At 43.1% G+C, this 23870-nt stretch overlaps 1 protein-coding gene across 2 annotated transcripts in view; it reads right to left on the minus strand.

Annotated features, from left to right (window-relative positions):
- Positions 1-1299: 1299 nt before the first annotated feature.
- The window catches only part of GTF2E1 (general transcription factor IIE subunit 1), a 51104-nt gene continuing 28533 nt past the window's right edge, over positions 1300-23870 (minus strand). For both annotated transcript variants that reach the window (XM_003202688.4, XM_010718975.3), the window contains exons 3-5: positions 12100-12301; positions 6928-7172; positions 1300-2062 (exon numbers count right to left, since the gene is read on the minus strand). In XM_003202688.4, coding sequence (XP_003202736.1) covers positions 1632-2062; positions 6928-7172; positions 12100-12301 — 878 coding nt within the window. In that variant the 3' untranslated portion in view covers positions 1300-1631. The remainder of the gene's footprint in view (positions 2063-6927; positions 7173-12099; positions 12302-23870) is intronic.

Here is a 23870-nt window from a genome sequence, read left to right on the forward strand (position 1 = left end):
TCATTGAGTCTTATCAGCTTGATTCTAGAAGCTTGATATTAGATCCATCTGTGCAAGAGCATAATTTTAGCTGGGAACAAATATCGGTGAGGCCTCTCCATAGCAAAACTCTAAAAGAGAAGGGAATGGAGGCACTGGTCAAAGGGGCCCACATAGCACTACTCTAATGAAGTGTCCTTCCCTAAGTGCGGAAGATAGCAGGAGGCATCCATGAAGCTCTAATGAGGAACCAATGAGGAGCAGAGCTACAATGTGGGATTTAAAACAGTCCCAAAGGAGGGCCTCGAATGGGCTGTTTTCTTGAATCAAGTAAATCAAAATGATAAGTGAAGATTTCCAACAAGACACATGACAAGTCAGAAGACAACAGAGGGGAGAAGTTTCCATTTATTTATTCCACTTTAAAATGACTTAAAAGCAAATTTAAAACACTTTAAAAAAAAGAATTCAAAAATCAAGAAGCTGAAAATAAAACCATAAAGGCGGCATTACAGGGTTAGCAGAACCTAAAAAGCAGATTTAGTGTAAAACAGATTTACAGTCTCAATGAACAGCAAAGTCAGACTGCCCATGTAAACTGAGCAGCACGCAATGCTGCTCCTACCCTCTGAAACACAGAATTCTTTTATCACTTCGCTTACCGGATAAGAAAACACAACAATTTAAAAGAAAACCATCACTTTCAGCTGGTAGAGAAAACATTACAAATCTGGTATTGCTTTGTAGGCACTGGTACATGGTTTTCTATGGTAAGAGAGAATGCCGAAGCAGAGTTTAAAATTGCACGATTCCTCTTTAAATTGATGCAACCTGGGTGTGACTGAAAATACAAACTAGCAATGCTGTTTCTCGGGTAGTGCCTGACAGCAGCCCTGCCCGCAGCGAGACACTGGAGCCCTGGAGGCTGGACAGAGCTGGACAGAAGTGCCAGGCAGCACTGCTGGGAAATGAAGGTAGCTCCTGGTAAGTCAGAGCTCCCTGACAGCTCAGATCCATGAAAGGCTTTTGTTACATTGACAAAGAGTGGCTGCGTGTTGCCAAGGCTTTCACTCTGTGTTCTGAGTTACTCTTGACCTTGAGGTGCTGAGGTGACTAAGGAGAGAGGGGGAGCAAGAAAGGAACAGGTTGCTACTCAGAACAGGGGCTGCTCAGCAACAACTGCACCATGGCCAGCGGCTGCTGGCAGGAGGTCAACCACACATACTGTCCAAGCAGAGCACTACTTCCCTCTCCTCTAGGCTATGCACACCCTCTGCAGAGCACTCTAACCATGCCATGGAGTGCTTGTGTTCTCTGAGGGCAGGGACATGGAGCTCACTAGGACCTGCAACAAAAATAGACCCAAGCAATTGGGGAGAGGCAGCTACTCGGCCGTGGAGAGGGTTAAACCAGTGCCTGTGCTGGGCACCCTGAAGTAGATTTTTACCTCACAAACATCCTCACTTATCCTCCCCTACCTGTTTTGGCACATAGAGCCTTCCTGCTCCCCTTCTCTGGTGGGCAAGATGCCCAAGATCAGTAGCTCCAAGCCCCAGTGTCCCTGTGCACAGGTGAGGAAAGATTCAGTCTTCTGTTTTACTAGGAAGTCTCTGGATAAAAAACTGTTTAAAAAAGGTTGTGGCAGGAAGCAGTTAGTCAAACATATCCTCAAACATGCGTCGCCCCATGGCTATATAAACCTCTTTTTCCTCTGGAGTCATCTGGGCCACCAGCTCAGGGCGCTGGCTCACTTGGCTGTAAGAGTGCGGACGCCCAGCCACTGTGACGGTGGGGTCCTCTGCCACCACCTCGAACTCTTCCTCCTCATCCTCCTCCTCCAGCCCATACGCTGTGGTGGCTGCAGCAGGAGGACGGGGAGGAGTTTCTTCCTCCGACTCGCTCGTCTCGCTCTCGGAGTCACTGGCATTGGCACCAGAGAGAGGAGCGGCACCTCCAACGGTGACTGTAGAAGCAGAAGGTGTCTTCTTCTCATGGATCAGCAGGGCACGCATCACCTCCTCATTATCATCCAGAGCTGCCCGGCCCTCCTCACGCTCCTGGAAGGCATCCAGGTCGCGCCCTCCTGCAAAGAGATACAAAGGAATGAAAGTTTCCTCAGAGAGATTCAGGTGCTGGCACTGAAGATGCTCTGAATCCTAATTTCCCTTCTGCCGCTGTGCATCCTTGGCTGCGTCACAACCCTTCTCTGTGCTGGCTCCCTTAAGAGATGGAGAGAGTGAAGTTTTCTCTTAACAGCCTGGAGGACTAGATGATCTTCAAGGTCCCTTCTATCCCAAGCCATTGGAGATGACAAAGATCGGGATAGGATGCAACTGACCAAGAGGAGCAAGAATGTTCTGGGCAGAACTTTAAATTCCAATTGATGGGGGAAGGGGGTGAGTGACAGAGAAGAGCCAGGGAACACTTGTAACTTGAAGAAGGAGAGGGGAAAAAAAACATTTGTCACAAAGATATTTGGGAGGGCTCCTCCAAGAAGGTAACACGGCCAACAGCACAGCTAAAACGCCTCTACACTGCACAGGAAATAAGCAGGAGGAGATGGAAACCGTGGTGCAATTAGAAAACTATGAACTGCTATCACAGAACCATGGTAGGATGAATCCCATAACTGGAATACTATGATTGAGGGCTACAGAAGGGATAGGCAGAAGGAGTGAGGGAGTTCCTCTCTGCATTAAGAAGTAGATAGATTGTGAAGAGTTGCCTCTGAGTAACAGACATCATCAGGTCCAGAGCTGATGGGTTAAAATTAGGGAACAGGCCAATAAATGACATCTAGTTGGAGTCTACTACAGACTGCCTGATCAAGGGGAGCTTGTTGATATGAGGTCTTCTTGCTTTTGTTGCAAGAGGCATTGCACTCACAGGCTCTCATCCTGGTGGTGGATGAGGTATGTGTTGGGGAAACAATACAGTGAGCTGCAAGCAAGTCCTGGAGACTCCTGGAATCTGTTGAGGACAACTTCCTGGTCCAGATATTGGAGCACTACTGGACCTGGTGCTCACCAGTGTAAAGGAGATCATAAAGAGGTTAAGACTGGAAGCAGTCTGGAAGCATGCCCTGTTTGAGTTCGTAATCTCGAGGATTTTGCAAAGAGCAGAATCAGAACTCTGAATTTCAGGAAAGTGAACTTCTGTCTGTTTAAGGAACTATTGGATGGGATCCCTTGGGAAACTGTCATGTACAAAAGAATGGAACAGAGGTGACAGCTCTTTAAGAACACATTTCTGAGAGCGCAAGAGCACTCTATCCCCCAGCATAAGAATGCATCATATTCTTCTCTCTAAATTGGAGAGATACAGATTTGAAGGGTGGTCCATTCAGTGGATAAGGAACGGGTTGGATGGTGGCAGCCAGAGGATTGTGGTCAACAGCTGTATCTCCAGGTGGAGGCCAGTGACAAGTGGTATCCCCCACAGGTCTGTATTGTAACAAGCATTCTTCAACATCTTTATCAATGACATAGTGGGATTGAGTGCATCCTCAGCAAGTTTGTTGATGACACCAAGCTGAGTGGTGCAGTTGATACAACAGAAGGAAGGGACCTGGACAAGCTGGAAAAGTGGGCCCAAATGAATTTAATGAGATTCGACAAGGTCATGTGCAAGGTGTTGCTCTTGTATTGGGGCAATCCCAGATATGAGCGCAGACTGGGAGAACTTCCTGAGAGCAGCCCTGACAAAAAAGGACTTGTGTGTGTTTTAGTGGATGAAAAGTTTGAAACGAGTCAGCAAATCTGTGCACTTGCTGCCGTTAAGGTGTTACGTCTTGCCTGTGTTGGTCCAGTACAGAAGTCCACCTGTATCCTAAGCTGCATCAAAAGAGGGGTGGCCAGCAGGGCAAAAGATTGTTCCTCTCTACTCTGCCCTTGTGAGGTCCCATCTGGACTACTGTGTCTAGGCCTGAGGCCTGCAGCACAAGAAGGATGGGATGTGAAGCTGTTGGAGCAGGTCCAGAGGAGGCCACAAAGATGATCAGAGGGGCTGCAGCACCTCTCCTGTGAAGAAAGGTTGAGGGAGTTGGGCTTGTTTAGCCTGGAGAAGAGAAGCCTCCAGGAATACCTCACAGCGGCCTTCAAGTACTTCAAGGGGAGCTTACAAACAGGGGAAGACAGACTTTTTACATGGTCTGGTCTGATATTGATAGGATAAGGAAGAATAGTTTCAAACTAAAAGAGGGGAGACTTAAGTTAGATATTGGGAGGAAATTTTTTACTCAAAGGGTGGTGAGGCACTGGCACAATTTGCCCAGAGAAGCTGTGGATGCCCCATCCCTAGAGGTGTCCAAGGCCAGGTTGGATAAGGCCCTAGGCAGCCTGAGCTGGTGGGTGGCAACTCTCTCCATGACAGGGGAGCTAGAACTAGATGACCTTTAAGGTCCCTTCAAATCCAAGTCATTATATGATTCTGTGGTTCTATGACCATGGGGAGCTTCCAGCACAGGCTACAAACACAAAGCCCAAGCCTGGCCCTACCTTGCTGAGCTCCTCATCTATAAGGATTAAGATGGATCCAAGCAGGGAGAGTGAGAAAATCATGTGTTATAAAACAGCACTGTTTACAGACTGCATAAAACAGTCTGGTAAGCTCAGGGTTGCACTTATCAGGCAGGAAGGGGAAAAGTTCATTAGAGGATCATGGTGAGAGCGCGTGGGATTTATCCTGCAAAGCTGATGAAGCTCACAGCCTGAAGCCACACTGTGCAGCACAGTGTGCAAGGCTGTGTTAAAAGAGCTGCTGTTCCCCCATGATAACCTGCAGCCCAGCCACAACAGCGAGGCCTGTCTGTCTGGCTCTCTACCTGCATCTTCTATCTGAAAGGGACTGTGGTTTCCAAGCTGGCAGATGCAAAGCCTGTGTCCCTGTTTCAGTAAGGTTAGCTGCACAATAGCTATAGGAAGGGTTTGACAAGGTTTGAGCAGGTAGGGTGCATGCAGTTCACAGATTCAAAAGCTGAAATTCTTGCTCAAGAAGTGGCTTTCTGCAAAAAAACTTCCTATGTTTGCTGAGTACTGTGAGTCTTCTTAATATCATTAAACCTACAGGCAGGAGGAAGGAAAAACTACAGAATAAAAAAAGAGATACAGAAAACCTTATGTACAAAAAGGCCCAAAAAGTAGGACAGACTCCCCAAGGCAAACTCTCTCTCTTGCACCAAGAGAAGCTGTGTGCAAACAATTCCTGGAGCCAATGTGATGGCTTTCTGCTTTCATAAATTAACATGCCGTGTCTTCTTTTCCAAAGCCTGGGATGTGAGCACCACATCCAAGCAGCTGACACCCAAGCCCTCCAGAGTTCAAAAATGCACTTGTTACTTTTTTCAACTTGAGACAAAAATATGCCGAGAAACAGGTAAACCGAGGAAGTAAGTCCTGCATTTTGCACTCAAAGCAAGGGGAGTATGTGGCCTCTCCTTTCCTATGGTACAATAAAGGCCAAAAGACCTATCTCTAACTTCATGGGAACTGTGTTTTATTGTAAATGAAGCTTACTAACAGGTGATGACCACAACTATTACTAATACACAGACAAAATTCTTGAAAGAAAGGAAGAGCAAAGGCATTAGGTTGGCAGCCTTGTGTTTAGCTGTCTGCCTGTTATTCTATAGCACAAAAGACTTTTGTGAGAACTGTTCCTGCCAGACCCAAGCAGTCAATGTTTTCGTTCAGTGGCTCCAAATTTTATTCCTTCCCATTTATGACATGCAAGAGTTATAGGAATGTGTTTCAACAGCAATTTCAGGCTATTTCCACAAGCTCCCTCTTGGATCTCCAAGGTGAGGTGAAGCAGTGATGCAATTGCACTGTAGGAGATATACTCTCCCTCCATGTTCTTCAGTGTCATCTGAGAAACATTTATGCTGTATACACCAAAAGTCATCTCAAAGCACCCATTTAAAAGCAGAGGTGAATTGAATGTCTAGCAGAAAAACGTGATGAGAACTTTATGGCTTCTGAGTAACATCATCTGCTACAGACTGCAAGAGGAGGTTCATTTCATCACCACCTTGTTTAATCTATTGGGATAATGTTATAGGATCCATTTGTATTGAAGGCTTGCATGCAAACAACATCAACAGGTATCTTCTGACCATTTTTTCACATCTGCTTCTACCTGTAGAACTCCATTCCACTTTCGGTGCTAGGAAAGGAACTATTTCAGGATCTCACACTTATACACGATTCCCTTTTGCCATTTTGTGTTCCTAGGGCACCAACAGGGATTATTTTATAATCCCCAAGTGACTTGGAAGACTGTATCTATCGATTTATACTCATACAAACGATAAAAAGTCTCTCCTATTATTAGTGTGTAAGCTTAAATAGCAAACTTAGCAACGCAGAAAGTTTCTACTAATGCCTACAAGATCTTAGCTACGGTCAGCTAACAACGTGTCCTCAACACGAATGAAAATAAAAGCAAAGACAATGAGAAACCAACAGAAAGCAAGGACCCACCTGTAATAGGCTTTCCTACTGTGCTTCCAGAAAATTTATTTCTGACATACTCTTCATATAAAATATTTTGTATGCTGGGAGCACAAAAACACTGCTGGTAGATTTGATAGGCTTCAAAGTCACCAAATGTTAATAAATGCTATTTTCCAGCAGTGTCCCACCGGGGGCCAGCTTTCTTGATGAAACTGAAAGACCTTCATCCAAAAGCAATAAACTCTCAAGGCAGGAGAACATCCATTAATAAAGGTATAGGAAGAGGTAACAGATAATTAACATTTCAGAAGCACAAACAATTCTGTGCATCTAATCAACTGGGATTTTTTACATCTACCTACACCACAGGTGCTTTGCACAGGAGAAGGGAGCTGGCAAAACCCGGAGCGCTGGGAGCAGCAGCTGTACACACAGGGTAATGTATTTCTGGCATCAGGTAAGCAGAGCAGTGCTTCTGCTCGGTGAATTTTCTTACCATCCTTGATTTCATCAGGATCATAAGCCCCCTGCACTGTGCTCTCCCGTAGCCAAATGGGCCTCTCTCGTGCTGGTTTTCCTTCACTTGCAGATCTGTTAACATCCTCCTGATCTTCCATGCTGATGACAACGTTCTGGGTATACAAGTCCTCATAGGATGGTCCTTTTGTAGTCCAGGCTTCTCGATGGTGTCCACCCGTAACAGCAGCTGTCCCTGAACCAGTCCCAGCTGTACGTTCCTTGCTACACAAAAGTCAAAGAGACAAAAACAGAGCACTCAGAACAAGTCCCTCTTGGCCAGCATTGCAACACTTGAATGGACTATCACCAAGAATTTTCATTTCTAGCATGTGGTCCAGGAGTTTCTACATCAGTTTGCAGATTTGGGCAACTTGTGGTCTTTAGTAGAGAGCCCTACATAACGCCATGGCAACTTCTAAAACAGCTACTGAAGAGAACAAGTACTATTAAGGATGCTGATGCACTTAATATAAAAACAAATGTAAAATTCCAGAATACCCTGAAATAAAAGTCACAGCAGCAAAACTTGGTCCCACAATAATCTAGTGTTTGGCATCTGATATTGTCTTTGCTTTTACAAAGCAACCTTATATTGCATAAAATCCAGTACTAAATTCTAAGCAAATCAGATGATAGGAGCAAAGACCCAGCATGCTCAATCTGTGAGACACTAACCTCAGGGCTCCTGAAGGGGTTAACTCGTCGAGAAAAATACTGATCTAACTCTTGCTTGAATGGTGAGTGACAGTGCCCCCACAAAACACATCTCCCCCATTATGCAGCATATCTGCACTGTCTACTGCCCTGGAAGGAGTGGGAAATCCATGCAGAGAAAAATGAGAGGACAGCTTCAAACCAAGGACATGGGCTGGGCAAAGGGCTTCGCATGGTGCTGAAGAGCAGGAAGAGATAAGACAGAATTGTCTTCACAGCAGAAAAGCTGGAGGGAGAAAGGTGATAACAGAATGTGAGGGTAGGACAGGCACAGTCTAGCACTCCTTTGTGTTCTGAGAGGAGCTGCTGCCAGCACACTTTCCTTCAGGCTCCCTTCTAGCTCAGGAGACTGATGAAGAAAGGAAACAGTCCTGCTTGAATCTGATGGAAAGAGGACATCGGGCGGGGTATTTTCTGCATACTGATGGAAATGAGCTGAAAATACTGTCTGGCTACAGATGCAGAAGAATGGAAGCTCTCTGCTCTCCAGGTGGAGGAAGCCAACGATAACTATTCCTCTACTTCCAAACTGCATTTCATCTTCACAGAAAAACAGTAGATTTACTGCACATTGAGGCCACCCACAACCCCTATTAGATGCCATAGAATTGCAGCCATCTGACTGCCAATGGCGAAGGCTGCTAAGCTAAAGCTAAGGCTTTTCACGGATACCAGAACTGCCTGGGTTTCTCCTTTTGTCCAGAGGAAATCAATGATGGATGCTAGCAGTGTTCCTGCTCTGCTGCCAGCTGCTATCAGCTGAGCTGACACAAGTTGTGAGTGAGCACGGTTCATTTGCTGCTATCTACCCAGCAACCTTTCCTCCAACGGAGAAGCTTAAAATAAGGCTGCAGTTGGAGACCTGAGTAATATGCATCTTTTTATATCAGCGAGGATTTAACCACTGCTTGACAAGCTAATTCTGCACAATTTTTAGGTGTAAACAAGGGGGAAACATGGACAGGTGATCATTTTTCTTCCCTAGATACGAAATGTCAGCGTGTTGAGCCTCGGTTAGGATTGAGGACTGTTCACAACCTCTTACTAGTGCATTCACTGCGATCTGATAGCAAAATACTTCACAATGTTTGTGTTAGCATGTGTCCACACACTAACTGCTTCTCTCCCACAGGCAGCCCCTGCTGGGAAAGCTTCACAGCAACCTTGAATTTCTGGGCTGAAGGAAAAGACTCGTGCACATGCACTGCTTATATAACCTAAGGAACCACACAGAGAGACCTTCTTCCCAGTGTGTTATTTCAAGTGTTGGCACCTTTCAGTTTTCCAAGACAGGCATGTGTTCTGTGAAAAGCACCGCTCTGCTTCCCACACAATAGAAATCCGTAACCAGCGTTTCCCTGACAATTTTATGTAATCCACTTTCCTCCACAAGATGCACAATGCAACTCTCCCCCAGCCTCTCCCTCTCCACGCTGCAGTGTGACAGCTAAATACTCTCCAGCGCCAAGAGCTGCCTAATACTACTTTCACACAGAGGTGCCCAGAAGTATATTCAAAATGGACTTTTTGCCCACGCAGTATCATTCAGTAGCAAAATACTTTTTATTCCGTAATATCAGGGACATTTCAAAATGAAGGTAACAGCTGTAAGAAACACCTACAACATGAATTACTTTAAACTATCTACTGCAATGTGTCACATTCACCTGGAATAATGTAGACATTTTGTCGACTCTCAGACCTCAGTGAACTTTGTAAGCATATCCCAACTCACTGCATCATTTATGCAACTGCGTCTTCAACCGTACTGCTAGAAGGAGTGAGCAGCCTCAAGGCTATGTGACCAGCAGAACGTTCCTTACTGCAAGAAGAGATCTTACTGTTCAGCACACTCATCCAAGAGATGGCTTTAAACACCCTACATCAGGCACCAGCAAAAGGCCAGATGTGCAAGCTGCCTTACGGGCAGCACAGGGCAGATGAGGGCAGTGCACTCTTGGAATTCCTCTGTTGGATCCAAGATGTACTCTTTCCCCTGGTTCCAGACATTGCACAGCCACTTTGGAGCCAGGAACTGCTCAGACAGCAGCAGCTCAATGGCCCAGCTCTAGCTACATTTGCTCCGTTACCCATTGGTTGTTTTACCGTGATGGAAGTTGCTCTGTGAGTGGTTAAGCTGTCTTCAAAGGTGACATAAATAATTCTTAACATAGCTGAAGTATGGGCCACAGAAACCACACTGTGCAGTGGGAAAACAAGTTGAAATTTTTACCTCAAGCCTGTCCAGGCTACTAATTAAAGGTCTTGCAAAACAAGGATAACTCTTTTTGTGCCATATTTGAAACAAAGCACTCTTCCACTTAGCTACTCTTAACAGATTCAGCTTCAAAGGAAACAACTCATGGTCCTAGATAGCATGACCACAAAAAACGAATTCTGTGAAGATTTATGTTATCTAACATCATGCTATTCTGACATAAGAAAATGAAGGGGATATTCCAGGCTGGATATGGCTCTGGGCAGCCTGGTCTGGTGGTTGGCAACCCTGCACACAGCAGGAGGGTTGAAACTGTATGATCACTGTGGTCCTTTTCAACCCAGGGCATTCTATGATTCTATGATTAAAATCCACCTGTTTTAGGAAACCATGCAGAATGGCTCAGACAAAGCATGTATATTTTATAAACTACGTGGCTAACTCGCACGATTAAAAAAATTAATGACTCCTAGCAAAGTACAGATGGAGGTATGACCAGATTACATGGCAGGTGAATGACAACTGCATGCTGTTGGTGCAGTTGGTTAGAGCTACCATCTTCAACACCTGTGTCTGTGCAGAGAGGCGTGGGCACTTTGTGACCTTTTCTGTCAGTTTCAAAAATCATCAAAAGTCAGTTCTGTCAATGATTTCAAAAATTCAAGACTCCATAAAAATGGCCATAATAAATAACCCAACATTTGGCATTAAAAAAAAAATAATCTCACAGCAATACTTTCATGCAATTATCTGCCTTGAATTAATAAGAGTTAATAAATAATTAAATCATCATATGTGCTGAAGTAAGTTGTGCTCAAGAAAGGGTTTTAAAATGCTTATTTATTTTATCATTCCTTGCTCGGAGTAATTAAACATTTACAATTTTTTTTAAGTATTTAAGAGTCAAGTAAGTGGGTGCTCCTGTTTAATCATAGACAGGCTTCTGCTGTGCTGATTTCCTGTGCACCGAGACAAGGTGGCCATGGGGAAGACTGAGAAATGACCCTTTTTTTGGTGGGGTTATCCCAGTTTTAGTACACAAACTACAGAACTTAGTTTTTAAAGCAAAATTTAGTGAGTCAGCTTGGGAACAAAGGCTTCAAAGACTCCCCATATCAACAAAGAAATGTTGAGTGACCTTGGAAAAATCTTCTCCCCTCCGTATATCGCTTCTGTTTTTCTATCAGAACGATGAGCAAAATTAGCTATATCCTTGGCTAGAAAAAGACTATGAATAGACAAGTAATTTTTATTATACTAATTAGAAACTGTCTAGCATTAATATATGATGAACATTCTCTCTCAAGGTTAGCTTGAAAGTAAAGAGTCTCTTGCTTGTTCTCCCATTAACTGAAGTCAAGCATCCTAAGGCGCAGTGGGAATGCTTCCCCGTGGTACAGATTTTTTTTCTTGGGCGTTTAATTAATTATTTTTTTAAACAGAGAGAAGCACATCACATTTCACCATAGCTGACAAAACTGACAGCTCCCCACATCTTTCTGCATTATTATGTTATTATAAACATCATCGATTTTTGTACAACTACAAAAGTTCTGAAAGAGTCATTTCCCACATTCCAGGGCAGGAATGTTTTAAAGATCATAGAATCACAGAATGGCCTGGGTTGAAAAGGACCACAATGATCACCTAGTTTCAACCCCTGTGCTATGTGCAGGGTCACCAACCACCAGACCAGGCTGCCCAGAGCCACATCCAGCCTGGCCTTGAATGCCTCCAGAGATGGGGCATCCACAACCTCCTTGGGCAACCTGTTCCAGTCTGTCACCACCCTCTAAGTGAAAAACTTCCTCCTAATATCTCACCTAAACATTCCCTGTCTCAGTTTGAAACCATTCCCCCTTGACCTATCACTATCCACACTTGTAAACAGTCACTCCCCATCCTGATTTTCTGATTATAATGTGGAATACATCCTAGCCATAGGTGATCCATGTCCCCTACCCCACAGAAAAGTGCATGCAGAAGACTGATTAGAAGAATAGTAATCTGCCTTGTTTAGTAAAAAAAGTGATTGTGGGTAAGTGGATGAGTCATCTCCTTATAAACCATACATTCCTCAGGGAATTTGTCAGTGGCTTGCACCATTGGTGCTGAACAAGTGGATCCCTAATGCACAAGGCTTAGGAAAGCCTCACGGAGCATATGAACACACTACGAGAAAGCAGTATGGTGAAAGAAGACAGGGTCTGTTCCCACCTCTGCTTCAAGGCAGGAATCTCGGTGGGCTCTGGTTCAAGGACTTCATAGGCTAAGTTGACATCTTCCGTCTCACGAAGTAGCTTATAGATGGGCTCGATCTGCTCATTAAATCTTGCCACGAGTGTCCTTGCATCCTTTTTTGGCATCACCGACTCATCCTCTTCCACTTCAGTCTCACAGAAAGTACAACGGAAAGTTCCTAAAACAAAAAAAGTTGCTAAATATCAGAAGAAAAGCAACAAGGCCAGCTCTTTATGCAGCGTTTTCAACAGCAATGCCTCACTGTTTACTTGGCTTGATGCTAAATAGCTCTTCTCACTCTGACAATCCCTTTCCACAAAGGATGTACCTGGTTATTATTTAAGCAGAAAACAAAGCCAGCACTCTGATGTCACCCAGTGAAACCCAGCTTGGGGTACAGTTTCTTGCTCTCAAATGCCTAGATGTGCTACAGTACCACTACTGAGACACTCCCTAATCCCACACACTCTTTCTTGCTAGACATTTTAAATGTTATCTACGACTAAGCTGCGATAAAAAGCTTCACATTATAGTACTAGGAACTCAAATATCATCTGTTCCAGGTGCTGGAATTGCTATCTCCCAGGCCTCTGGAACAATTCAGTTCCACAATGAAGTGGTGTGCAGCTTGACACTGCCCAAACTGCTCTGCAGTAACTGTTAGTACAACCATGACAGTGAAATTCATGCAAAAGGATGGCTTCTCCTCCTGCAGTAGGGCCATGGCAAGCAGACCAGTCATTACTGCAGAGTAGCAAAAGTTAATTTTGCTCACATTAATTTCTTGAAATTAAGAATGGTAAACTAACAATTGTATGAAATCAACTAAGAATAAGCTTGTTTCACAGAGCTCACCAGGAGTTAGAAAAACAGGTCAAACAGAAAGGCGACTGAAATGGTTGCCTGGCAATGCAGTTACAAAACCTGACTGAACTCCTGCACAGCAGGCCTTTTGGTTCCGTTGCTCCATCTGTGAGCAGGAACCTTAGGGAAGTACTTGCACAGTAGGACCCCGCCATATGGCTCGCTATGAGGGCAGCAGCGCAGCACAATGACTTAGCCTTGAAACGCTGTACAATAGCAAATCCTGCTGCCTCCCCAAAACTTACTTACATACGCCAGCATGCTCTGAGACTTTGGGATTTCTTGTGTCATTTTTCACTTACCCTTTCCATGGCACCTAAAAATATATAGGATCATCTCTCAGTATCCTAATAAAGAAAGAAAAAAAGCCTTTTTCACTAACAGGGAGCCTGAGGATAAGTTGTATCAGGGAAATAATAAAATCATAGAATGGCTTAGGTTGGAAGGGAGTCTTAAAGCCCATCCAATTCCAACCCTGCTACCATAGGCAGGGTTGTCACCCATCAGACCAGGCTGCCCTGAGCCCCATCCAACCTGGCCCTGAACAGCTCCAGGGATTGGGGCATGCACAGCTTGTATAGATAGCCTGTGCCAGTGCCTCACTGCCCTCCGAGTAAAGAATTTCTTCCTAATTTCTAACTTAAATCTCCCTTCTCTTAGTTGAAAGCCATTCCTCCTTGTCCTGTCACTATCACATTCATGTAAAAAGTTGGCCCTGTCCTGCTTGTAAGCTCCCTTCAAGTACTGGAAGGCCACAGTGAGGTCTCCCTGGAGCCTTCTCCTCCAAGCTAAACAAGCTGAACACTCTCAGCCTTTCTTCATAGGAGAGTTGCTGCAGCCCTCTGATCATTTTCATGGCCCTCCTCTGGCTATGTTTATGTCCAGCAGTAAGTGTTAGGATCAGTATTAAAGCCTGCTATATTACTGATGGTAAGTACAAACGCAGTTGGATGGAGGGGGCTGGCCCACGGTATTGGAGCATGATAAAATGAGATAAGTATACAAACCAGGACTTCTAGCACCGTGCGTTGCTGCATTCACAGATTTGTTGGTCTTATCACCTAATTTTTCAGCGTATCTCCTTCCCCACCTGTAGCAGAGTGATTAAAACAGGCCCACTTGGCTGTGAGGGCTAGATCATGCTTCTGCAGCTCTTGGAAAACACATAAAAACACTTCAGGACAGGAAGCAGAATCAGTACCCTTTCACCAGTCTGTAGAAATGCAGTTTTGTACCTTAGCACCGTCTAAAATATGTATTGCTCATTGTTACTCATAAATACCCAATTGTGCTGTATATGGGGACTGTAACATGTGCAAACTTCCTGCAAAAGCTTTATAAAGTTTGTCCCACCAACATGTAAAAGCTAGAACACCTGACACCAGCAGTAAGCAACGTAAAGGGTAGGTGGATAAAGTGCTCTCTTCTCCTATCAAAGCACAAAACACTGCTTACTTTTTCATCCTAGTAAAATTGCACTACTGATTCAAAAGCAGAACAACTATACAAGATGTCAGCCTGGCAACAATTGAAGCCAAAGTTTGGTCTCCTTATCCCACATTTGAGGCTATCAGTGTGAAAAATTGGCACAAGTTAAATCAATTTAAAATAACAAGCACATCTCAATTGCCGTAACAGTCTAAATGAACAAAGACGAGGAAAACTCTCTACTTTTCACAACCTACTCCCTAACTTCAGCCACAAAGTCTTGTTGCATTTTCCTGAGACAGCTCGTGCTGTGAAAACACGTCCATCTGTGAATCCCATGAGTGAGTATATGCAAGAGATAAAAATCATAGGGAAAACGGTTCCAATTCACAGCACCAAAAAATCAGACAACAAATAGAGCTCTAATGAAACGGAACTCCTGAAGCTATCATGGTTTTTCTGCAACTTCCACCTTTCAGGGTTTGTCATAAGCAGAAAATAAAATTAATAGATGAATTATGTAAAGAATCTGAGAATGAGTGAAATGACAGGCTTCTTCCATTAATATGCTGATTTTTTTTTTGTGGTGATGTAGCATTTCAGAAGAGGCGTATGTGATTAGAGAACTGAGAAGTTGGTTTGCCATGGCAGATGGCATTTATATCTTACAAACTTCTTCTGTTAGACATTAAGAGGTCACAAAATGTCAGCAGAGCTTTTATGACATGGCACATCACATCAGCAGTGACACATGCTCCTTACGAACATGCATTGCATATGACAAACGTGAAGTGAAGGCCATCTAAAGCTTGAGAATGGCAACGTTCCCACTCTGATGACATGTTTCTTCCTTCAGTATAGCCACAACTGATGGCTTTCCATTCAAAGACATTGCATGAGGCAGGGCAAGAAGATAACCTGGAGCTTTCTTGCATCTTGGAAATACCAACAGAGAGCACATACATCCTGTTCAGGCACACATACAAAAGCATGTTAAAAACCAGCCATGTGAAAGATCTCATCTGCTCCCACAATCTCAAGGACAGATACACTGGTCATCTGGCTCCCTGAGGCACGCTGTGACTAAAGCAGCTCAAGCTCTGAAGTATAGGGCCAGCATATTTACAGACAATTCCCAATGACTTTATTTCACTTGAGAGAAGGAAAAGGTCAATGCATTACACGCCCAATGCCCAAAGCATGTGTGCTATATCTGCTGTAATTCTACAGAGTGCAAAAACGCAGCGATGGTGCAACAGGAGCTAGCAGAGATAGGAGACATCAGAGTTAACACTGCTTCCATTATGTTAGCTTGGTTCATTGCATATTTACACATTTAACTGAAATGAATCTGCCCAAGGCCTTCTATAGAAACACTGAATTGTTAGGGTTGGAAGGGACCTTAAAGCCCATCCAGTTCCAGTCCCCTGCTACAGGCCTCCATGGATAAGGCACCCAAGGCAGCCTGTTCCAGTAGCTAGAAGGATCAAGCTCATATCCAGCCAAAGGGGTTTTTCTTTCACTCTGCTCTTTGGGATGCTGCCTCAGACTCACACTATTCTGATACTTATAAGCTCAGTTTACTCCCATTCATTTAAAACCTATGTACTATTGTGCCAAAACATGCACCTCACCTCAGCTAGCTTCCATCTGGTTGTTAATCCTTCAGATATATTTACAAACTGCTGTCCTACTAATTCCCTCCACCTTCATTTTGCCAGTCTAAACAAGCCATGCATTGTCTCCCCCTAATAAAACTGGCCACCCATCCCTTTGGCCATGCTATCTGCCTCATAACACACTTTCTCCACTTTGCTCTCATCCTTCTGCTATACAGAAAAAGCTGAAGTGTATGTAACTCTCCAGATGAGATATCTCAAAATCCCAAAGGCATTAGTTCTTCTTCAATGGCCACTGAGACCTTTTAAGATCATGGAAGAGCTGTTTCAATTATCACAAGCTCTAGCAATGCTCCCAGACCTTTCTTCTGCCTTTGCAGTTTCCAGTTGATGAGCTCCATGTGTACAGGAGATGTTTACAAAAGATGCTAGGTGCATCACACTGTACTTTATACTGTGGTCATTTTTATTACTCCAGCATTCATCTCACCCAACTCTTTATTCTTGACAACAAGCACAAAACATTAAGGTAATTTATTTCAAAATCTGCTACGACCTTCTTTTAGCATTATTACCACTACATGGGGGGTGAACCTAAGGCACAGATAGCAGAATTTCAGCACTATCTGCTGACTGGAGCAGTACTTGGTTTGAGATACCTAAGAGATCATAGACTCATAGAAACATAGAACACTTAGAGTTGGATGGGACCTCTGAGGGCCCTCCAGTCCAACTCCAGGGTCTTATGCAGCCTCGCCTCTAAAGTCTCAAGAGAGGGCTGTCAACCACAACACTAGGTAACCTGTTCCAGTGCCTCACCACCCTCACTGTAAAAGATTTTTTCCTTATATCCAACCTAAATCTACCCTCTCTGAGCTTTAAGCCGTTTCTCCTTGTTTTATCACCACAGACCCTGCTAAAGAGTCTGTCCTCTTCCTTCCTGTAGTTCCCCTTTAGATACTGAAACTTGCTTCTCTGAATCTTGTTTCAGCAAAAAGCATGCAGTTATTTAATCCATCATCATCCAGGCTCTAGAACTGGGCATGACAACTGACTAGGAAAAACAGTTTGTGACAGCCTTAGAGAAGTTTACCTAAAAACGACCAGTCCGAAACAACACAGAAACATAGCTGGCCTGGAGAGTCATCAGATCACATTCCTGTGACTGCTACTGCCATTTGCTTGCACTATTTCCCCTACTCTCACAAGTTTTCAGTTCCTCTGCAGTAAATCAGACATAAAGTCTATTACATGCACGTAGCTCATCTTTCACAGTACGGAAAATAAAAAAATCTGTGGAAGAGAAAATGTCACAGGATGCACCAGGAACATGAATTTCAGCACTTTCTAACTCTGAGTGCTTCATTTGATGTGAGAAAGGGACTATTAAAGGACTGAGGAAAAGACAGGAGTTCCTAGGTTCCTACCAACAGGGATCCAGAAAGATGTCAGACAAGCTAGAGACAAAAGATCTCTTCATAGCAGAATTTGCCATTTAGAACACAGACAGAAGAAGCTACCTTTCCCCTGTCTCTTATTCTGCTTTCTCAGCCCATTCTTCAAAACAGCCAAACTGATTTTGACGAGTTTTTCCTAAGCAGTTTAAACTTAGGTGGATGCATAGAATGGAAAAGCTCAGCATAAAATAAGCATTCGACAAGTTTTGCACAGAATATATATATATTTTTTTTTAAAAAAAAAAAAGGAAAGGAAAACAGAGCAATTCTTGTATTCTCCCTCCACAAACAATCCAAACTAATTTAATGGAAATACTTTGCAGTCTAAGTAATAGGCAGAGCTGTCAGTACTAATTATAATTAAGTTCCTTTTGTTTCTCACTGATTTTCAGGATTTAGAGGACTATTTAGGACAGTAGCTAAAGGCACTTCTCCCCTGAATCATTACTGACAGAAATAGTAGGTCGAGTGGCTACACAGACCTGGATCGTTATTTACCACAACACACTCCACGTTAGCATATAAGGACAGTCAGCTACTAGCAATAGGAACCTGAAGGGGTTAAACTGAAGCTTAAAGAGAGTTTTAATGACTTTAGTGAACAAAGCTAGCAGCAGAGCTAATTGTTAAAACAATTGACGGTTGATTGCATTAATGATAATGCAGATTAGACTTCAGGATGTGCTGATCTTTAGACTCTCCCAGCTAAAGGGACTACTCAGCCTTCATGAATCCATCCCTAGCATCTCAGTGAGAAAGCAACTCAGTGCGCCTGAGAGGGAAACCCGTCTGACCCCAGGAAAGATGAATTTCCTGCCAACTGTACCGCCTAACCTTCTCTCCCCCCATCTCTCTTTTCTCCCCATAGTGGAGACATAGGCCCATCTGCATTCGTATTTGACTTCTGCTTAAGGCAAAGGACAGAAAAACCCACCAAATAAACCTGTCTCCTGAACACCACAGCAATATTATTCTCCCTGCAAGTAATTCAGTGCTTCTATAAATGCATTAAAAAAGCCAATTACAGAGCACAGTGTGTTACATAAAACGCAGTGCCACATCTCATCTTTCTAAGAGAGGTTTCATGGCCCACTGGATCTCAGGCTCTTGAGGACATGCCACAGCCCAAGGCTGACTGCAGTACTCTGTCTTGAAACATAACACAGAAAGTGTACGGTTTTACTTTAGTCCTGTCTGGACACCCCAGTAGGATCAGAGCACACGCTGTTTTTAGAGCCCCTCAGGGTACAAACACTGGGCCACATGTAGGAAAAGACACTGTTTAGGGAACCCTATTTCTGGAACAAAACATCCAGCTCTGCCACTGAAACATTTATGAGATCAATACTTCCCAGCATCAGACCGTAAGATTTCAAGGCAGCTTTCTGCAAATTAGGTGATGAGCAAGGATCGTTCAGCTGCAAATGCTTTTTCACTGATCTGCTCAACATGATACAAGAATCCACAGCACAGGTAGGAATAAGATCTAGCTCCTCAGGGCTGCATTCGCTGTCTAACCCACAGGTACAACAGGTTTGGGAAGCAGTCTTATATACTTCTGCTGTAAAACACACTAAATCAGCCTCCAAAAAAGGTTGATTTTGTGAATTCATTGAGGGCAAAACCCAGCGTTTAATCATACAATTCAACAACGTTTCATAATATATGCATGCCACGATACAGCTCTCATTTTTGAGTTCCTGCTTTTCAGCCTGAATAATATTTCTTAAACATTCTTCTTCTTTGATATAGATTCAGAGCACTGAATTGCCCACAGGTATTAAAAAGAGAGTAAACATTTCATTTGGGGTTAATGTCAATCAGTTTCTTTTCAAAGCTTCTATTATTATAATATAGATGTAGCAGACACAGCATTTAAGGGCCCTTACACAGCAGCACTATTTCTGAGTTAGATGAGGTAATACTGCCAGAAACATGCTCAAGAGGGCTCAAAACTGCAATTCTCCAACATTCAAAGAATGATCAAAACAATTTGTTTAAAATGTAAGAAAATGGCTACTTAAAAAAGAGATACAGGCATACTCTCTAACACAGCACTATTAGCAAATGGTGAAACAAATCTATTTTGTAATTGCCATTAACTAGTGTCTGACTGCAATCAGAATAAAACTGCACTTAGTTGGTGCATATGTTCAGTGTGCAAATGCATAAAGACTGAGAGCAGTGTCTAAACGTATAAAAACTGAGGAACTGCCAGTCCTGAAAACAGAAGGTCTCTGTTCAGCTGCAGAGTGAGTTTTACTCAGGCAGTCACGTTATCACTGGTATAACTTGGAAAAATGGTGCTGCTAGAATGTTAGTACAGATGGCCAAAAATAGTGTCCAGCACTTGTTCTGGACCTCCTTGGCACAAAACGAACCCTGCTGTTAACAAAAATAGGAACTGCTGAGATAAGACACCCTTGGCAATACCTTAGAATACGTAAGGACAGCATTTCTCATCCTTGAAAATCCCGAGCACTTAGGGGCAGGGAAATCAAAGTAGAGGAACGTACTGAGATTCATTTAAGACCCACCCACACTCCTACTCCTCTGTTTCAGGTAAACATGAAATACTTCCCATGCCTGAGATCAGTTTGTTAAGCCACAACAGCCTAACAAACAACTTCTGATTTTCTGAGAGAGATCTGTTCCTCCATGTTTACTGTAATTCCTGAATCCCTTTAGAAGCATACAAGAGATTCCCCAAGAACAGGGATTTACAGTTCTGACACACCTGCTATGCTACTTGTCATCAAAACGGACATCCGTTTCAACAGAAGATGGCTCAGAAATGCCAACATCTGAAAACCTTTACTTTCAAATTCCCTTCAGAGTTTATGCGTGGCAAGGAAAATTCCCTACTGTCTGAGCTTCCAATCCGCAAGGCTACTAGGGCCACCAATGGAGAACAAGGGAGATTAATAAAAAAAATCTAAAATGTCATTTTCTTCTCATTATAATAAACTCCAGTTAAAAAGAAGGTTACACAAGGGATTCTGAGGCTTTTTATTTCATGCAAATCTGCTCACATACCCACCAGGAATCTCTTCAATAACAAAGAGCAAGAAGGAAGTGCTTAAACCCTCCTCCCAAGGCAGCTTTTGAAAGGCCAAGAAGCCATTGCCAGAAGCGTGGGTTTCCATACTAGGGCCTCAAGCAGAAGCAGGCCTTGGGAGCCTGATGGCAGCAGCTGGCAACAGCGAGGAGGAGGAAGCAACGCCGTGTTCTTTCTAGCTCTTTTCAATGGCACTGCAAGATGGGCCAGCAGAGAGGACGCACTGCTCTTCAGTCTGCTTTCCCTTCTTTGTTTTTTGAGAGGCTCTGGAAGCCCTTAACATGGAACAAAGCGGGTTTTTCAGATGCTGGTTACTTCAAAACAAAGGCAGCATATCATCAGAGCAGACGTTGTTCTCTTACCTTCCTGTCCGAAGGTCTGGAACAGAAACACTCACCGAATCTGCTGTTTACTGGTGCAACAGACCATGCTCCCAGCCTGCAGTTTTTGAAGGGTGCCCCAGCACTGCCAAGCTATACAATAGCGTGTAATAAGAACAGGTATTGCTCTCCAATTTACTTTTGGGGACTCATTTTTTGCTGGTAATAAAAAGGATGCATTTTCTCATCAATTGCCTTGTATTCTCAGTTGTACAAAAGTTGACCAATTCCCTTCTGACGTGTACACACACACTTTATCTGAATGCCCTATTAGCTCTGCTGCATTGCAAAGTATTAATAATATGTTACCTTTTATCACATGAAACCTCATTTGTGACTTGCAATCAAGAAAACTGTAGTATCAGTGTAATCTTTTTTGTTCCTTTAGCTACTCTTCTGTACAGCCATGCTTCTCAAGTTCTTTTTTCTTCTTAGTGAAATGCCTTTAAAAAAATCCCTTAATGGACAAATTGTGCTTTTTCCTTTACTCTTTTTACCATCTTTTCCCCCTTCCTCGTAAAAACTGGCCATGACTAACATAACACCCAAATCTGCACGCAGTGGCCAGAAAAGGATGATAGCTGAGCAGGACCCTACCTCCTGGGCCCTCTGCACAAAACCCTCTGCTCAGGGTCACTGCCCAAACCAGAAGAAGGGTGGAAAGGGAAGTCCAAAGCAATGAGATGGAAAGCTTCCTCCAAAGGTGGTGCACTCAGCCTGCCTGACTTTCCCTTGCTATGTTATCAGAGTAACAGGGAACAGTACTGAAAGCACCACGGGGGAACTCTCCTACCTGACCCATCCCTTTTTCTTCTAACTCATGCAGTGAGAACCACATGGCCCTATGTAAATGAAAAGAACTGAAGTGATAGCATGGTGCAGTGAGACAGCACTAAGTGCCAAATGCACACGTTAAAAATTGGCATTTCTACAATTCTTTCCTACTGCACTGCAATCTCTTATCACAGGTTTCATGGTAAAAGCATGTAATGTTCATGAAAAGAAACAGGAAACTTCTCATTGCAGAAGATGTGTAACAATCTTCTTAGCAGCAGCAAAATATTTAGGAGTTATAGAGCATCCCTGAGTATATAACTGTCTCTAAAGTTGTCTCACTCCAGCAACCTGCATACCAAGAATAATTTAAAAAAGAAAGAAAAGAAAAAAACATTTGGAAGGGCAGAGACACAGAAATACACTAATTCCTGAGATTACATCTGTTATTAAAAGACAACTAGGACAGAAAATTCCAGGTACTAGAGATGCAAAGTACCAAGAATCCTTCTGCAAAGATAGAGTTAGAATTTATCAGAAACAAAGCCTGCAAGACTGATTTACCAGTTCAGCCTGACCTATACCCAACCAGAAATAAGCCAGTAATTTATTTCCAACTCTCATCATCTGTAACATAAGCAAGAAAAAAGGACTTCTTGGCATCAGGAGTGTTCTATAAATTTTTCTGACCTACAGATTACTGCTGTCTCGAATAACATGCTGGTGATCTGCCATATCACTCATGGAGCTGTTAGGGAGACATATTGATGAAGCTTATCGTAATGCCAGACAAAGCAATAAAAAGCCTCCCTGACATCTGCAAATCTTGAGAGTCCAGAGGGACTACCTCTCTTGATATCATTCTATCTCATTTCTGTTTCAAGTAAATTTCCTCTTACGGCCAATGTCTCAAATTTGATCACCTGCAAAATAAGAGCCAAAAAAGCTTAAATTGCCTTTGCCTTGCTTTCTATTTCCTGTCGCAACGCAGACAGAGACCTCAGATTATTTGACACAGGAGGTACCTTTTTAATGGCCTAAAGCTACGCCATCATTTAAAAAGAAAGCGTAAAAGGAAAGAGAAGTGATTAAGAAAATAAATTCCATCCCATATTCTACATCTCACAATGCATGCCTGTTGAAAACGCAGTACTAAGGTAGATGGTAAATATGTCCAATAGCTCTAGGTAATAAAGTATTTAATGTACCACCTGAAACATCTTCAGACACAATACCATAAGTTCTCCATAAATCACACTCCAGCAAAACGTATTCTTGGAGGTGAGAGTTCTTGTACATTAAAAGGATGTGCCATGACTGGACAACAGAAGCTGAGTAAAAAGTTTAACAAATTTTACTGAGTTAGTAAGATAGACAGCTTATCTAAGCAATTTCAATTTATTGTTGTTTTCCATTACAGAAACAATATCCAAAAATGTAATTCCTATTTACTTTCTTACTTTGATTAAACATAATCTGCTAATTGTTTCAGCACTTCATTAACCAGTTTAGTCAAACAGTAAGAAAAAAATAAGAAACACCACTTTGAAGGGTAAACTACCCTTCAGATCAGCAAAGCGTAGAAACTTCTGAATTGTACCTCTGATACTGTCTTTCAGCTCAGTGGGTTGACTCAGCTTTTGCCTAGTTTATATTGTGAGTATACAAGGAACTCATGTTTGTGAAGTGTTTTCAGCACAGCAGGCCTCAAGTCCTTTCCTCTGACAGAGCAAAAACCCAAACCAGGCACATCCACGCGTAATGTTTCATGCTATACATGCAGCTAGTATTCATAAAGGTTTTATAAACCTCTACGCATTTTTATTTCAGGTATTCTACAATTCCAGTGAGATAAAGGCAAGAAGAAAGCGATCAAATTTACTGTTGCTTTTTAGGAGCTAGGCATAGAGCAGAAACATAGAAGAGCACGAGAACATATTAAAAACAAAACACTAAAAATGTTCCTGCTTTTCTTAAATAGCCTCCTCTCCACAGGAAGCTTCTCCTATCTTTGGAAATATGTGCATCTCTGATAACTCGCTTTACAGAGCTGCTTCTCTCTTCTTCCTTCCCTTTTCCCAGGAGAGAGGAGTGGTTTTGCTGATCACATGCCACAGAATCTCCTGATTAATTCTGATGGACAACCAGCAGCTAGCTGGCACATCAT

The sequence above is a fragment of the Meleagris gallopavo genome, chromosome 1 (genome assembly GCF_000146605.3).
Source record: "Meleagris gallopavo isolate NT-WF06-2002-E0010 breed Aviagen turkey brand Nicholas breeding stock chromosome 1, Turkey_5.1, whole genome shotgun sequence".
Lineage (NCBI taxonomy): Eukaryota > Metazoa > Chordata > Aves > Galliformes > Phasianidae > Meleagris > Meleagris gallopavo.